General features: G+C 41.7%; 1 protein-coding gene across 1 annotated transcript in view; it reads right to left on the bottom strand.

Moving 5' to 3' along the window:
- The window catches only part of LOC140557490 (septin-2), a 31,318-nt gene extending 15,961 nt beyond the window's left edge, over positions 1–15,357 (bottom strand). The window contains exons 1-7 of the mRNA XM_072681957.1: positions 15,274–15,357; positions 8,672–8,721; positions 7,410–7,509; positions 7,236–7,322; positions 6,161–6,284; positions 4,376–4,510; positions 4,126–4,243 (exon numbers count right to left, since the gene is read on the bottom strand). Coding sequence (XP_072538058.1) covers positions 4,126–4,243; positions 4,376–4,510; positions 6,161–6,284; positions 7,236–7,322; positions 7,410–7,509; positions 8,672–8,698 — 591 coding nt within the window. The 5' untranslated portion in view covers positions 8,699–8,721; positions 15,274–15,357. The remainder of the gene's footprint in view (positions 1–4,125; positions 4,244–4,375; positions 4,511–6,160; positions 6,285–7,235; positions 7,323–7,409; positions 7,510–8,671; positions 8,722–15,273) is intronic.
- Positions 15,358–15,670: the final 313 nt, after the last annotated feature.

The raw sequence follows: 15,670 nt of genomic DNA, 5'->3' as shown, positions 1-15,670 counted from the left end.
GGTACAAACAGAGGCAAGCTATAAACACACCACAGAAATACGGGCAGCTTAGCGTGTTAGCGTGGAGCTGCTGGGGACATTTTGGTGTGACCTCACTCTTGGCAGTCTGGCTAACTGTGGACAAAGGTCAACGTGGGCTTTGCCGAGCCCATCCGAGGACGTCGCTGGGAGGAAATGCGTAGAGTGATTGCAGGAAGACAACCCAATCGCATGGGCCAAATCTTGCAACTCTCAACCAAAAACACCACTGAGTAATGAGGAACAACGTGCACTTACACACGCACATGCAGTGAGCCAAGGAGTGCTGACTGATGAGGTTAAGACGGACAACAGGTGATTCGGAATCCATTCACGTGTAAAAAAAAAAAAAAAAAAGATTTTCTAAACGTTACCTGATCACGTCGAACTCGGGAAGTGCGGAAGGGCAGCGCAGTGTATAAACCAACCGACACCCACTGCATTTAAAGGTAGCGCATGGAAGTACTTTGGCTCTGGTTGGCAGCAACTTCAATCAGTCATTTTTCATTGCTGCCAACCAAATGGAGCAGAGGAATGGTAGATCTCTAAGAAAGATTTAGTTGGTTACATATTACCAACATATAACCTAAATGTGAAATGCACACGCGCTAAACCTGGCCTAAAGTTGCCCACTGAGTCAAGGCTACTAGACGTATTACTGCATTTTCCCACTGCAGCCCTACTGCAAAAGTTTCCCACTGACTTGCCACAACAAATCCATTTATTGCATTAAAAGATATTGGAAGTAAATTCATTTCGGATCATAACAAATACTTAAAAAAAAAAAGTAACAATAGAAACAATTTTGGTTTCTAATTATTACTATTCCTATTTTCTTCATAAATGTAATTCTTCCAAATGCTAAAAAATTTTAAATGAAGGTTTGGATATATAATATATGTAAAGTACATCTAAGTCTTTACTATATGTCCAAATATTTGTGGACACCTATTCTAATGAATGCATTCAGCAACTTTATGTTGCACCCATTGCTGTCACATATACACACACAGCTGTAGAAAGGACTGTTAATAGAATAGGACCTATTGGCATCATGCCCAATGCCAGGTGTTGGCTAGAGGAGTGAGATGGAGATGTGGTGATGTGGTGATCATCTAACATTCTGAACTCACTAATGCTCTGGTTGCTAAATACAGGCACTTAGTGTTGCTGTGTTGCCTTGGCTATATATGTGGCATCTAGTCAACAAGCGGGGTCCTTCACTTCCTGTGCAGAACGCCCCTATCCAGGATAAGATTCGCATTAGAATGACAGCAAAACAGCTCAGCTGGTCACTCGCAAAAGCTCTGGGTGTGTGCTTTTGTGTTTGTGTGTCATTAATGCTACGTGTGTGTTCTGCAGTCAGCCTGGGTAGCATGGCTCCAAGAGGCTAACGGCTGAGACAGATCAAATCATCACAGCAATGCTCCGAAATCGAGAAGATAGACAGTAGAGACAGTTCCTCCAACAAAAGCAGGACCAACTCCTTTCTAAGACACGTGATATCTGAAGAAACATTGAAGCATTGAGCAGATGCTCAGATACTGTAGGTGTCCATATAGTGTATTTCCATCCTAATTATGCATTATGCAATTTGTCATGTGGGAGTGATGCCGCAATTACCGGGAATTATCAGCGTCCTTTTTGCCTATAGAATCATGGATCTTCAATACTGGGCAATATAACTGGCCAAAATACTGGAGAGGCAAGTTTTACAGTTTTGATGTATAAACTAAATATCTAAGCTGATACTCTTTTAGCTCTGTTTAAACTAAAAAGGGACTGTGTTTTCCCGCTACATCAAAATAAATATTGCTTTTGTCCAAATCTTTTAATAACCTTATTTTCTGGCACAAACCCAAACTTACAAACAGTACACTCATTCTTAAATATCCTGTCACGAACACACCTCCGAGCATCCACAAAGGCTGACATTATTCATTCCTATTCTGAGAGCTGCACATAGACAGACGCTGTTTCACGCAGTGAGATCGCTCACTGGAGGAGGTCTTTGTGTTAGAGAAGAGAGGGAGAGATTTGAGAGGGAGGAAATCCTATTTACATTCTTTTTAAAACATATCATGCACACACACACATATACACACACACCTCATTCTCTCCCACCAAATACAAGCTGCTCGGTTAAACAAATCTGGTCAATTAGTTTTTGGGCATGAAGGAAGAGATTTGAGCTCCACATTCCAGCTCACTTCTGAAGCTGGAACAGCAATATGTCTTGGGATACCCCAATTACAAATAATAACTGAGCAACCTGGTTGCTATTCTGGTGAGTGCCAGTTTTGTAGCTCTCAACCAAATGAACCCCAACAACCACTGGGTGTTAGCAGTGTTGCCGGCCATACAGAATTTGGCTTTCATCATAAATTAATAGTAATAATAAAAACCCAGTTAGGAATTATTTTCAGGGAAACATTCGCTGTAGAACAAGACTCATTTGTGATGCTTCATAACTGAATATAAATCATGAGAAAATCGTTTATAGAGATATAGGTCCTTGGCCGTCTGGGCCGACCCAGGCATATTTTAATGGACTGGGTATTGGCCATTTTAATTCCAATCCAGTTCCAGGTCTTTGTTTAAACCATGGTGTTTGGAGCAACATCTGGTGTCCTCAAGGCGTCAGTAACACACCAGCTTTTAGCAGTGCGGACATTCTCAGCAGGTATATAAAAGAGTTGAAAGTCTGCAGTGTGGAAATATTTTATAGTGGAACATTAAAAAACATAACTTAATATCTGAAACTTTATGAAACTATCACTAAAACGCTCTGTTTTACCAGCGGGAGAACCGCACATCTTCCTATGTTTTTAAGCATTATTGAAGAGCATTATTGAAGAGGTGATGGTGTGAACACACACCATCACCTCACTATAAACATTTTTTCACATCAGTAGTCAACAAGCAACAACAGATGTCAGTACAGAAAGTATACTACACACACACACACACACACACGACATACTTGAGTGCAGTGTTTTAAAGGAGATAGGAGCCAGACTGGCTGGGGAGTCAGACTGGATTATAAGATATTAAACACGTTATAAAAGGTAATTTTAGTCTCTACTAAGCTATATCAATCCAAAATGTCTCATTATGGAAACTGCTACTAAAACATTTAGTGATTTTACTTTAGTGTTTATTAGCAGTCCATCTTATCTAAACTGTGTAGCTCTATTATTTATTTAAACACAAAGACCAGGTTGGATTGAACTCTACTATACTATTCTGAGCATTAAGGGACTCTTAAACTCTTACCTGCTTGGAAAGGGGGCCAAATAACCATATCGGGATCTCCCTAGTTTAAATGACTAGTTTGAACACAAGTGTGTCGATCAGCCTGGACTTGTTTCTTATTATAGATCAGTAAACCCAGCCAACTAAGCAGGTTCCATTAAGGATCAATTTAAATAAATATCTGAATGAATACTTTTTTTTTTACATTCTTTCTTTTATTCATTCATTAATTCATTCATTCACTCATTCATTCAAATAATCGTGACATCCCTAACTCTCTCGAGTAGACACATGGAAAACTCAACCCATTGAACACAAGGCCAAGTGATAACGCAGGACAAACAGGCAGCTGAGATAAGGATTTTAGAGTGATCTTAGGGCTTTCCTGTGTAATCACTGATGAGAGCAGAAAGCAATCCAAGTGAAGCCGGTCAGTTCTACTGTATATAACCCATCGGTTTGCTCATAAATTAGCAGGAAAGCACAGAGCGTGCTTGGAGTCCACCCCCTGGCCAGCATCCAGCTTCAGGCTCATGCGGGTGTACATGGGTGTCTGTGTGTGTGTGTATGTGTATGTGTGTGCTGGGGGGGTGTAAAGGGAAGCATCTGCAAAAATCAAAGTGTGTCCGCTATTGTCCAGAAAGGAGAGCAGGCACTGCCTCTAACACATGCTTCACATGGCCAACGGCCCATTTTTATAGTGGTCTCTGGGCCAAAGTGTCAGGAATCTGATTAACAATAACACACAATCACGCAAGCACGCAAGATGAGCGTGTGCTCACACTTACTTCCTCACCTGCAGTATGTGTGTGAGAATGACACGCATACATACACACACACACACAGACTCACCCTCCGTTTGAGGCGGTCCCGCTCTCGCAGCGTCAGAGTGTCGGCTTTGGCGATGACGGGGACAATGTTCACTTTGCTGTGGATGGCTTTCATAAACTCCACATCCAGGGGCTTCAGTCTGCAAAGACAGACACACACGCAGACAGCCAGACAGACACAATAAGAGCAAGACAGTCAGAAAGTGAAAACTGGCTTTTAAATGTTTAGAAGAGGTTAAAAGTGCAGTAGCGTGCCAGTATGTGCGATTTACCCATGTCCGAATGGAGATATGAAGTAGAAGCAGCAGTGAACTCGGTTGTCTACGATGTGTCTGCGGTTCAGGCCACTCTCGTCATGCAGGTAGCGCTCAAACTGATTGTCAATGTATTGGATGATGGTCTTAAAGCTGAAGGGAAAATATTTCATACAAGTATGTAATACAGACATTTTCCCCCTGATATTCCATACACATGACATAGTACAAGACATATCGTCTTAATATGGCTCACAAAGAATAGACACACACAAATTCCTTTTCCACAGATAATAGTGAAATATTTACTGCTACTGCAACTCACACACAATCAGAAATGTGCAACTTGACTTACTTAGTAGGTAAAAGACTATTTAGCCCTGATTTACTGGCGGGATCCATTTATTTAAATCAGCAATGTCTGTAGTCTGTAGAAACTCTGTTAAGTAATGCTTCCAGACTGAATAATGATACTAGAGCTCCCTTGTAATAGTAATCCTGTTCAAATTGGCCAGGAAACCAGAAAACAAGGCAAACTGCTGGAAAGGGGCTTAAAACAGAACTACTATAAGGATGACTGCCCATATTTTCATATTTTGAATTGCTGCAGCTTTGCACAAGGTCACTGAACCCTGCAGTTCCTTATTCCACCGCTAGATGGCAAAACGGATCTCTCACACACAGCCGTAGAAACCCTGTTAAAACCAGTGTTGAAATCCAGTATCGTCTGCCCAGTACCATCAGTATCGGACACAGCAAAAACAGCCAACAACGATGCATTACTAAGTTTGCCTGGAAAGGTGAATGTGGCGTCCAGCCTTGATTGGTACTGACAATTGGCCAATCATACTGAAAGATGATCTTCATATGCCCATCTCTAGCTAACGCTCTAATCCAGAGCGGCTCACTTTAAAATTGTGTTACACATATAGGTGAATGTAGTGTTAGGAGTCTTGCCCAAGAACTCTTATTGGTGTAGAGTGGTGTGCTTACCCTGCCGAGGAAATCGAAATTACTCCACCTCCCCAAATAAAACTAATCCCCTTCAAATAGAGTAGTATTGAGCCGCACATATCAAGTGTCGAGTGGTGGTTCAGCAGTTAGAGCACCTGGCTATTGATGACAGGGTTGTGGATTCAAAACCTGGGCTCGGCAAGCTGCCACTGTTGGGCCCTTGATCAAGGCCCTTCACCCTCTCTGCTCCACGGGCACTGAAGCAATGGTGCTCACTGCACAGATGGGTTAAGGGCGGAGGCCAAATTTGTGCTGGGCGGTGTCCAGCACAAATAGTTGTCTTGTTTTCTTGTCTTGTCCTAATCCATAGTCATGCATGAGCTCCACTTTAGCTCACAGACTAAAAATTACTCATAGTGAACACACATAGAGTAAACACACTCATGAGTCACCAAAAGTCCCTGTTTAGACCCAGTTATCTGATGCCCATCTTCCGCCGTTTTCACATCTCAGAGGAATCCTTTCTTCCCCTCAAGTGCCCTGACAGACAATATCATCAGTTCATATCATCATGTTCTCACGTCTGTCTCACCACCACCACCACAACACAAACCTGGACATTATAAAAGGAGGACAAGAAGAAAAACGCTGCACGTAGGCAGGTTGGTGCCATGGTCCGTGCAGGTGCTGAGTGAGCAAAAGGAAGGAAATTAAGTCAAGTCCGACATTCTCAGCATTCCACAGGACCCCAGACTACAGTTATGAATAATCGGCTGCATTTCATTTTTGAAAGAGCATAGGTGCTCCACACAAAGACACACACACACATACACACACACAAACACTGACCAGTCTTGACTGTTGATGGCGTCTCCGTATCCAGGTGTGTCCACCACGGTAAGGCGGAGCTTAACCCCTCTCTCCTCGATCTCCACCGTCGATGCCTCGATCTGCACTGTGCGCTCAATCTTCTCTGCAATCACCATGACAACGGGAACATCGTAAACAACTGACCCTTCACTCAACCCACCCCCACATTTGCACCCTTCCTTAGGTACTGTAACATGACAAAAAGGTTCCCATGTCAACTCTTTTGCTCATAAAAATTACAACGAATTTCAAGTGTAAAAAACTTTAAAGCTTGTCAGACGGTGTAACAAGGGCTAACCGAGGGGGTAGGACTTAGCGAAGTGTTTAAACGACAGCGAGCGTGAAGCACTTCAATACTTTGACGCATCTGGTTTTGCGCTGGTGGTTTGAAGCAGCTCAAGTGTTATAAAGGGTAACATACAGACTTTCAGGGCTTCATCTCATGTCGTTCAATTATTTTCAGCAATACCAGCTGACCTATTTACAGACTATAACTGTAAATATACACATCATTTTTAAGGTGCCAAGCAGTCTGGGCTTTAAGCCCCATGGTCACCGTGTCATCTGGGTTTGAGCCACAGCTACAAAAAGCGTCAGCGTAAAAGCCCTTCCCGGCGATGTAATAGTTGATTCTAAGGTTCAGTCATATGGGGCAAGGTAAGCTATGAGACCTTGCAGAAACAGAGCCACAGGCAGGATTACATTCATTAAAGGTGCCCTGGTTGTCTTGAAAGATTTAATACACATCCAACTCAGCTGGAGGCTTTAGGGGCTTTTCCACAGGACAAATCAAAATGAAAACCTTTCTGCTTCCACTTTAAGTAGTGCTGTTATTCACAAACTTTATAAACTCATCTACTCAGACTTATTGCATTGCTTGCAGGAGGGGGGGGGGGGCAGAGGCATAGAGTGAGCGAGAAAGAGAGAGAGAGTAAAGAGAGAAAATGAACAAGGCTTACTTTGAGGCTTACTTTACTTGGGGACTTTTAAGTCACAGACACAATAATAATAATAATAATAATAATAATAATAACTGTGTATGTGTGTGCGTTACCTGCTGCTCCAGGTATGTAGCGCTCTGGGTAGAGGTCAGTGAGGAACAAGCTGTTGATTAGGGTGGATTTACCCAGTCCAGACTCTCCTACACTCACATGCAACAACACAAGCAAGTCAGACCCAAACACACACAACAGAAAAGTCTATGTGTGTTTGCATGCATGTAACTTACCTACGACCATCAGCGTAAACTCAAAGCCCTTTTTTACAGACTTCCTGTGTACCTGGTTGGGGAGGTTGGCAAAGCCCACATACCCTGCAGCCTCGGGGAACTACAACACAGACAAACACATGCATGAATAAAACATGCTACTGTTTCCTACACCTCAGGCCTATATCACACATGTTTTCTAATTGTATTCAGTTTTTTTTTTTAACAATCCTGCCTGTATGGTTTCATGCATCAAAAACATTTTTTTACATAATCATTTCAAATCCTTTTTTTCAGAATCAGAATTCAACAATTGTTGCTGGGCCTTTAATACTGATATACATAAATGATCTCTGATTGACTGTCCTGTATTGTGTCTCATTCAATAAGCACTCCTTATGGGGTGCAATGGACAGGGCTAAACCGCTAGCTGGAACAGGCAGATATATGTAAATATGCTGGTTTTGGGAAAACATAAAAACAATGAATTCAGAGCTGGTTGTTTTTGCTGCTCAGTCTTGATCTGATGAAGAAGGGGTGAACAGTACATTCTGAAACTTTCACAGCGTTAACATTAAACATCTCAGTGAATATAGCATAAATAAAGTTTCTAAACCTACTGTTCACTCCCAACTCCATACATTAAATACCCTTAAAAATAAAGGTGCTACAAAGGGTTAGGTCATGAAGCAATGCCATAGAAGAAACACTTCCCAAAGCTTACATAAAGTAACAACATAATCCTTTAGAATTAATTATTTATTATAATTAAAAGGTCATCCATGGCATTGCTCAACGAACCCACTGTAGCACCTTTATTTGCAGTAGTGTTAAAAAAAGGGTTTAGATTCCATATAATCATTATTTCTCTAATGTCATGAGAAAATTGATAACATTTGTGCCAGATATTCAGCTTATCACAGTTTAGCCCAACCCATTCATTTCACAGTTTCCAGCTATGTTTTTCAGCTATGAATGCTTTTTTAAAGAAGCACATTACAGCACATTAAAGGAAACGGTTACTGTAAAGTCTAAGGGATAAAGAGACATATTTGTCAGGTAAGAAATTAACTATGAACTATTCTCTTAGATTTTAGGACATTCTTTAAAAAAAAAATACTAATTAAAAATGTAAATGTGCCTTCTTAGTTAATCAGCAGTAATGCTTGGTTGTGATCATATTGTAAATTCTTACTTATATACTCTTACTTTATATAATCAATAGATAACTCTATTACTAAAATAATAATGTGGGACTATTTGTGTGACTTTGTTCTACCCACCTTGCCTTTTTCTCCAGATTGGGACATGCCTGAATCGACTTGCCAAAAACCTGCAACAACAGAAAACACAGAGCCTCTTAGAGGTCTGGGTATAGTGCACGTTGACGTATTATCTGGACAGGAAATTAATGCACAGGATGAAAAACAAAAGGTTCCCATGTTTTACCCGAACAGAAGTAAGCTCACTTTCATCTTAATGGGTTTTCACATCCGATACTATTAAACTCACTGACTCACTACTTACTGACTCTGACACACTCTCTCTCTCTCTCTCTCTCTCTCGCTCTCTCTCGCTCTCTCTCGCTCTCTCTCGCTCTCTCTCTCTCTCGCTCTCTCTCTCTCTCTCTCTCTCTCTCTCTCTCTCTCTCTCTCTCTCTCTCTCTCTCTCTCTCGCTCTCTCTCTCTCTCTCTCTCTCTCTCTCTCTCTCACATGTGGTTGATGTTCAGAAGTGGTGGTCTCAGGCATGCAGTGCAGCAGGCCACACAACAGTGGAGTGAGCGAGTGAGTAGAGGAGTGTGTGAGCGCGTGAACAGAGGGAGTGAACAACTGTGTTTATCCTTCATCTTCGTACACCCCTCCCAACAAATGAGCTAAGGCGCAGAGGTCAGTCAGTAGACCTTACTCACCTCTGCTGCTACACACCCACCCACAGCGCCTTAACAAAGGGTGGGCGAACGCTGCAGCTATGGGAACTGGAGGCTAATCAGAACAATGGCTTTACACTATAAAGCGGGACTGAGAGCCTGGTGGGATAAGCTTTGGGGAAACCTTCAAACCACTTAAAATCTATTCTACTGAAGATTTTACTGAGGCTTTCAGTTGTTCACATGGGTGTGTCCTCTGAATTACTCACATCTGGGTATGAACTGGGGAGGGAACTGGAGGGGAATGTTTACATAAATACAGGGGATACCCAATTCTATGTGCAATTCTAGAAAGGCCCATCTTTAACCCATAAGAGCCCATGGTGACATCGGTCAGAAACACCTTTACACTCCTTCACTTTGACTCATGATGACCCTAAGTGACATGGTATACTGAACATCCCAGATTTGTCACGTGATAGTTTGAGAATTTGTGTATGTTTAACAATTCAAACGTTTTAATAAAAGGTCATATACCCAGTTCTGCCCTCATTTCAAGAACACAATTAAGAAATAAGGCATGAAATTGTTTTTGGTACATATGTTTTCTGTTTTTTAAGTATACAATATTTACTAGAGAAGAAGAAATAGCTGCTCAATTCAACTGATTCAATTATTTTGACCTAATTAAAAAACTGGGTCTGGGTAAGCCAATTTGCACTAAAAGGTTCACCAGTAGGGTTGCATGATATTGGGAAAATCTGAATCTGATTTATATTGCAATATAAAAAAAGGGAAAAAAAATGTAGTAGATTTCTCCAGCAGTTAACAATCCAGCATGTCATGATATCAGTAATGCACTCTGAGTAATATACATTAATAATATTAATATTGAGCATATATAATCTGCTTGTGATAGACCTTTTGTATCAAGCAAGTTGGAGAATGATGTATTTGAGTAAATTTGCAGCCCTTAGTCCCCTGTGTACTTCTAATACTACCCTACTCCGAACCTTACAACCCCCCAGTAGACTTAGCCTTGAATACACAGTCACAGCATCTCAAAAAAGGGTCATTAGTGTTTACAGGGAGCTAAGAGCTTCATCAACGCTGAAATCAAAACAAACACAGATTAAATAGAACGTGATAAGAAGTTTCATTTTCTATTCCTTCTCCTTCTACTCCCTTTCTGGTAAGCATGCTGACAAAAGGAAAAGGGCTTGATCTGGGGAATGGTCCGTGTGAGTCACACAACACACAGCGATATAATGGCACTTACTATAAGAGTCCCAAGTGTCCCCAAGTCAGCAACATAGTCGAAAACACACACACACACACAAACGTAGGTCCTGTTATTGCGGACTTCCAGTGGTGAAAACAATAACGCTATAAAATAAAGTCAGTACAGAAGAGACAAAAAAAACACCAGACTTGAACAACATACTAGATCAGGGTGGATTTATCCAGTCCTGACTCTCCAAAAAAACAAATAAATAAATAAATACACACAAGTCAGACCCTAACACACGCTGTTTATGTGCGCTTATGTGTGTGCAAACAGCCCTTCAGCACAGTACAAATCGTGTAATCCAGTTTGTATCAGAAGGGAATTCCACTGATTTTTCACTTTCTGCTTCACTCATTAAGATGTAAACAAAGGGAATGCACTGCTCCAGAGAAACGTCTAGAAAGACAGAGGTGTACACAGCATCAGCATTCTGCAAATTGAAAAAGCACCCATAAAGAAATCTGCATAAAGTAAAAAAAAGCTTAACTTGTTAAATCGCTCTCCTTGCTTATTATGAACCATTGCCGCTCCCACAATCCTCCACACATACACACACAACTGCTGCCTCTCTCCACAGAAATGAATGTCAGGAGAAACAAAAATCATGTGGCTGCAACGTCAATGCAAAGACAAAAACTTACAAAAAGTTACAAAAAATGAACAGGATCTGTTCCTACAAAGAATGTGTACAGCTTCTCTCACACACACAAATAAATATTAAAATATTCAAAAGATGTCTACTAAGATGTGCAAGTGTAAAGGTGACCTCTGTGTTATGTTTTTGCACCAAAGAGTAGGAGTAATAACCTATGACCATTTTACAGAATCATATTCGCGTAAATGAATTTATTATAACTCTACCGCCTCAGTCCACATGCTTTTTTCACAGAAAACTCTCACAAAGATCCTTTAAAGGCTGTAGTTTCTGCACTTTAATCTTAAACTTTTATTATAATATAATAATAATCTAAATCTAATATTTTGCTTCTTTTTGTTTTTTTAAAGGTGCATTTATATTTATATATATATATATATATATATATATATATATATATATATATATATATATATATATATATACGCTGTGGAAAATTGGATCCACACACACACATACAGGCTACACACTTTCCATTCCCAATAACAGCTGACCACCAGTGGTGACCTGACTTAAGAGATTTGCCACTTTAACAGTAAAGGCAAGAATGGTTTATAGGCTCTTAACCAAATTCCTGATGGAGCTTTCCAGCAAATAATCCACAGAGGCATGTGACTGGGGTGCCACACATACAGTCGGCTTATTACTGGAATTAACACCCCTGGAGGCCCAAAGTTTGAGACGGGGGCTGGTTCCACCTGCGTTAGTCAGCGCGGTGACTGCCTGGGCAGCACAATGGGACGACTCAGACTTCACACAAGCTTTAACTACTTCACAAGATAAGTATGAGTTTGCCTGGTCTCTGTAGAACCAGACTGTTGGCTATGTGCTTTGCTCCTGCTCAAACAGGTTGGAACCGGTCCACTCAAATAGTCAGTATGACATAATATGAACAGCAGGAGTAGGAGTAGGTGGAGCCCAGGCTGATTGTTGGTCTTTGGTCTTTTTTTGAGAACCTGGCTCTGCAAACAGGTTATCATTTCTGTGTAATCTCACCAATTCCACCTGGCACTACATCAAATTCAATGTTTTTTCTTCATCAGCGCAGGCCATAATCATAGTCTGTTTCGAAATAAAGAGTTTATGTGTACACTGAAATTGCTGGTACACATCCCAGGCTTAGGAAAGGCTGGATAAAGAGTCATACAGTAGAGGATGTTACTGTAAGAGCTCAAGGACCCAAGTTCAACCAGAGTACAAAGCAGGTGTACAGGCCTATGCTGATCATTCTGCATGAGGCTACCACCATTTATTAAGAATTAAGATGAGTACGCCAAAGCCAACTTCGATTCATATGTAACTATGGCACTATGTTTTATTATATTGTGATACATCGTTATTGTGATGCATAGTCTGCCTTTCTAGGCATATTGTGGATTTTGTCAGTAGGAAAGTTTTTAAAAGAACTGACCCGTTTCGTATTGTAAGAGAGACAAGTAGGAATATAGGACATGCGTTGTAATGCGGGTTTACGGATTACCATGGATTAATTGCCAAAGTTTAACCGAGTGAAATATTACTGGAAGATGACAAAATTACAACTGAGGTTGTTCTCTGCCCCCATATTCTAATCGCCCACTACATCGCAAGTCCTATCAGGTAGGCACCTCCCGTCCCATGTTGCTGTGGCGGTTTTCTCTATTGGTCTAATATATGAATGCCACCGCCCACCTCATCTCCACCTCATCCCAGAAGAATCTGCTTCATTAATAAACTACAGACTATACCTACTACCTAAGGGGGATGGTACTGCAGTTAGTGGATCAAACTGACGCTGGCCTACAAAGCCACGAAGGGACCAGCCACTCCGTACCTGATGGCAATGGTCAAAAGTCGATCTGTACCAAGAACCCTTCAAGCTTCAAGTATGGCTCGGCTTGACCCGCCGCAACAGCCATCCAGACTTTTTTTCCGATCCTGGCACCGAAGTGGTGGAACGAACTTTTCCCTCGGTGTCCGCACGGCAAAGTTGTTCGTTGTTTTTAAACAACGACTGAAAACCCACCTATTCCGAGAGTACTTGAGCGAAGTGCAGACTTTTGTATTCAGTAGTATTTAAGCTTAGTGGTAGCTTTTGGATCCTAGCCTATACAAACTAGTTAAGGGTATTTTTTGAGTAAACAGTGAAGCACTTATTCTTATCTCTCTGGATAAGAGCGTCTGCTAAATGCTTTAAACAGAAATGTAATTTGTAATTGTAACTTGCACAACTATCTGATCAGTAGCTGAAACTGCTTCCCTGCTTCTGGAAGATATGTTGTGTAAAAAAGCAGAAAATAAGCCATGGTCTAACATGTGATCTTATGTGGGACAATGACTAAGGTACTCAATCAGTCTTCAATGTGCCTGAAAATATCGCTTTTAAAGGAAGCGAATACTTAAGGCTGAGTGTCTCAAGCATAGGCCATCATATTTACCTTATTAGACTTTTAACTCTTCTACTAGGACTGTACATTAACACGCACAAAAAGTCTCTTAAACAAAGGACGGAATGACTTTCAAAGAAAGCAGGAAATGACACACTTACAGTACACAGAGTTAAAAGCCCAGGATGACTTCTGGACTTTGAAGGGAGAAAGACATTATGTGTGTATGATGGATCAACTTCCTCGTACACATAGCGGCCTACTGTGCAGAACGTGGTTTCCCAAAGGTTCCCATTCTTTTTATTATTTTTTTTTTTTTTTTTTACTCATCCCAGAAGTATTAGATGAAGCACAATCATTCCACAGTTAAATGCTGGGGAGGGTTACATCACTCTAGCCCATGTCTGGCATGCATTGGACATTTTGCCAATAGGTTCATGTTATAACTGCTTTTTACAATTGGAGCAGACACTCTCTACAGCAAACACACATCTGTGTATTTTTAATGCAGATTAGGCTGGCTATTGGATGGCTTTATTCAAATAAAACATTAAATATGTCATGTTTAAATGTCACAACATATGTTAAATTCACTAAGATTTTAAGAAATTAAGCATGAACTTACATCCACTTTAATTTGGAGTGATCAGACTTGTGTCTGACTGCACATTGCGCAACTTGGCCTGCTTTGCATTCAGAAGTTGGATTACCATCACATACCACACCAGTTAAGGTAAGATAAGGTAAGATGCACGTATTTGTCACTGTACAGTGTACAGCGAAATGTGTCCTCCGCATTTAACCCATCTGTGGTAGTGAACACACACACACACACACACACACACACTAGTAAACTAGGGGCAGTGAGTACACACACACACACACACACACACACACACACACACACCCAGAGCGGTGGGCAGCCAACTCCAGCGCCCGGGGAGCAGAGAGGCCTTGCTCAAGGGCCCAACAGTGGCAGCTTGCCAAGCCCGGGAATCGAACCCACAACCCGGCGCTCTAACCGCTGAGCCACCACTGCCCCTTAACAGGGTTACCCAGTCCATTTGAGGACTATAGAAGGTCATACAATCCCCAGTTAGGCTATATAAATGAAGTTAATGGTATTTACTGTAAGGATATGCTATCCAGGCACCGAGCCCATCTATAATCCGTTAAAACGACCCCAGGCATGGGAAGAAATTCCTACACCTCCCTCCCCCTCACTTTAAGTTCCTAGGGCGGGCGGCAATCTGACAGCTCTGGCAAAAAGTTATCTAGCAGTATATAACATCTATTACACCATTAATCCTGTGAAATCACGAATTCGTGGATCCGGGGTGGTTGTGTTCCTACAGCCCAGCTTAGTCTGGCTTCGTCCTCCAGCCGCCCATAGCGCCCACACCCTGTTTTTAATGTGGGGGGGCTGCTGAAAGATCGGGGCCGTTCAAACTCTCTAAAAAATAAAAAAAAAGCTGCGTGATGTGAATTAAAAACACAATTTACGGTACTTTAGAGACATTTAGCTGGCTAAAAACATTATTTTCTAGTAACGTTAAGAAGATTTTTCGTAGCTAGCTAAGTATCGTGTAACGTGCTGCTAACTTCTTAACGCAACAGTTGGTTGGACTACAGAGTTTCAGTGGACGCGGCTTGTCTGCTCCGTTAAACGACAACGACTTAGGTGAACTTTCGCTGTAGAATGGCTTACCTCAGAGCAAACGTACGATAAAACACAAAATAGGCACTTTTCTCTCCTCCTTCCTACTCTCAGTTTCTCCCAGGCCAGTCCAGGGGATCCGGAAGCCGCTGTAATTCCGCCCTTGTTCCCACAGTGCCTGTTGGAGCGTGTGGCGCCGGGGCGAAGAGCAACAGGCGCCATTTTGGCTCCGTAGCGGGTTTCTGTGGAGACCGAGTTTAAAGGCGGACGAAGAGCCAAGATGGCGAGTCACAGTCACAGTGTCAGTGAAAAGCCAGGGCAGGCTGTTCTGTCGGGTGTCAACAGACGGGACTGGGCATGTCGCTCAGTAACGAAACTGGGGTGCACCCTACTAAGTATTGCTGTGTAAACAACCGTTGCTTGTAAATCAATTTTTTTGCGCTGATAA

Source organism: Salminus brasiliensis, chromosome 6 (assembly GCF_030463535.1).
Source record: "Salminus brasiliensis chromosome 6, fSalBra1.hap2, whole genome shotgun sequence".
In the NCBI taxonomy this organism is placed as follows: domain Eukaryota; kingdom Metazoa; phylum Chordata; class Actinopteri; order Characiformes; family Bryconidae; genus Salminus; species Salminus brasiliensis.
The sequence above is the reverse complement of the archived record's forward strand: the minus strand, read 5'-3'. Positions and strand labels throughout refer to the sequence as shown.